Source organism: Leishmania donovani, chromosome 35 (genome assembly GCF_000227135.1).
Source record: "Leishmania donovani BPK282A1 complete genome, chromosome 35".
In the NCBI taxonomy this organism is placed as follows: domain Eukaryota; phylum Euglenozoa; class Kinetoplastea; order Trypanosomatida; family Trypanosomatidae; genus Leishmania; species Leishmania donovani.
In genome coordinates this window covers 2,111,803-2,113,966 of record NC_018262.1, presented here as the reverse complement: position 1 = coordinate 2,113,966, position 2,164 = coordinate 2,111,803, and the positions used below count along the sequence as shown (strand labels likewise).

Genomic DNA, 2,164 nt, shown 5'->3' with positions numbered 1-2,164 from the left:
TGGACGGCGTTGCGCCGCAGCGACCTGCAATCGTGCACACGTTAGTGTCACCCGTATGATTAGGCAGAATGCCAAGGTGACTGGAACCTGCACTACCCGGGCCCCCACGCTGCCCACTGGAGTGGGGAGCCTGAGCCGCCCCGAGGGACGCACCAGGTGGGCGACTGGCATAGTGGGGGAGCGGCTGTGAGGCGACCTGCGAAGCTGGTGTGGGCAGGGCTTAAGGCGGGGAGGCCGTGCTCTTCGACGACTGAGTCGGCGCGTTGCTGAAACGTTGGTGTCTGGCGCTGCTTCGCACGAGTGGATGGGACCGTGAGAGGCCGGGGAGGGGTCGAGCCCGACTCATGCGCTATAGCAGTGTAGTCATGCTCAAGTAATTGGCGAGTGCACACAGAAAGTTACTGTCAGAGTCGATGCTTCGCGTGCGTAGCCTTTCCTGTTCGAAGTTGGCTCACAACCTGACGCTCTCGATCTTCGAGCCGGTTGCGAACCACCGGGCGACCCGGATCGTGTGCACTATCGGCCCTAGCACGCAGAGCGTGGAGGCGCTGAAGGGACTGATTCAGAGCGGCATGTCTGTTGCGCGCATGAACTTCTCGCATGGGTCACACGAGTACCACCGGACGACGATCAACAATGTGCGCCAGGCCGCCGCGGAGCTCGGTGTGAATATCGCGATCGCGCTGGACACAAAGGGGCCCGAGATTCGGACGGGACAGTTCGTTGGTGGCGAGGCCGTGATGGAGCGAGGCGCGACATGCTACGTGACGACAGACCCTGCGTTTGCTGACAAGGGCACCAAGGACAAGTTCTACATCGACTACCAGAACCTGTCGAAGGTGGTGCGCCCTGGCAGCTACATCTACATCGACGACGGCATCCTGATCCTGCACGTGCAGAGCCACGAGGACGAGCAGACGCTGAAGTGCACGGTGACTAACGCGCACACGATCTCTGACCGACGCGGTGTGAACCTGCCGGGGTGCGACGTGGACCTTCCGGCTGTGTCGGCGAAGGACTGCGCGGACCTGCAGTTTGGCGTGGAGCAGGGCGTGGACATGATCTTCGCGTCGTTCATCCGGAGCGCGGAGCAGGTGGGCGAGGTGCGGGAGGCGCTTGGCGCGAAGGGACGTGACATCATGATCATCTGCAAGATCGAGAACCACCAGGGCGTGCAGAACATCGACTCTATCATTGAGGAGAGCGACGGCATCATGGTTGCGCGCGGCGACCTCGGTGTTGAGATCCCAGCGGAGAAGGTGGTGGTTGCGCAGAAGATCCTGATCAGCAAGTGCAACGTTGCCGGCAAGCCGGTCATCTGCGCGACGCAGATGCTGGAGAGCATGACGTACAACCCCCGCCCGACGCGCGCTGAGGTATCGGATGTCGCTAACGCTGTCTTCAACGGTGCGGATTGCGTGATGCTGTCTGGTGAGACGGCGAAGGGCAAGTATCCGAATGAGGTGGTTCAGTACATGGCGCGCATCTGCCTAGAGGCGCAGAGCGCCGTTAACGAATACGTCTTCTTCAACAGCATCAAAAAACTGCAGCCCATCCCGATGAGTGCTGAGGAGGCTGTTTGCAGCAGTGCCGTGAACTCTGTGTATGAGACCAAGGCCAAGGTAATGGTGGTGCTGAGCAACACCGGCCGCAGCGCTCGACTGGTGGCGAAGTACCGTCCGAACTGCCCGATTGTGTGTGTGACGACGCGTCTGCAGACGTGCCGCCAGCTGAACATCACACAAGGCGTGGAGAGTGTTTTCTTTGATGCAGAAAAGCTCGGCCACGATGAGGGCAAGGAGCAGCGCGTGGCCATGGGTGTTGGATTCGCCACGTCGAAGGGCTATGTGCAGACTGGTGACTACTGCGTTGTGATTCACGCTGATCACAAGGTCAAGGGCTACGCCAACCAGACGCGCATTCTTCTCGTCGAGTAAGTCTTATTTCCATTCGTACCTTGTCGCCACCCTTTCCTATACAGGGCGAATCTTTACTGTGGTGTATTCTCTCCTTTGGCTCGTCAGCCCCAGCATTCCGCCTTTCGACATGTGTTTACGGTTACTATGTTCTGTGGCTTGTTGTTGCTTTTTCCCTCTCGTGTGCGCGGTCTGTCGTACCTTCACGAATGACGACATCAGTTTGTTTTTCTATATTCTGTTTTTCT

At 59.0% G+C, this 2,164-nt stretch overlaps 1 protein-coding gene across 1 annotated transcript; it reads left to right on the top strand.

Annotated features, from left to right (window-relative positions):
• Positions 1 to 413: 413 nt before the first annotated feature.
• On the top strand, positions 414 to 1,937 carry LDBPK_055450 (uncharacterized protein; the record flags this gene model as incomplete). Its single annotated transcript, XM_003865069.1, has 1 exon — positions 414 to 1,937. One exon carries the CDS (start codon positions 414 to 416, stop codon positions 1,935 to 1,937), a length of 1,524 nt encoding a protein of 507 aa, XP_003865117.1.
• Positions 1,938 to 2,164: the final 227 nt, after the last annotated feature.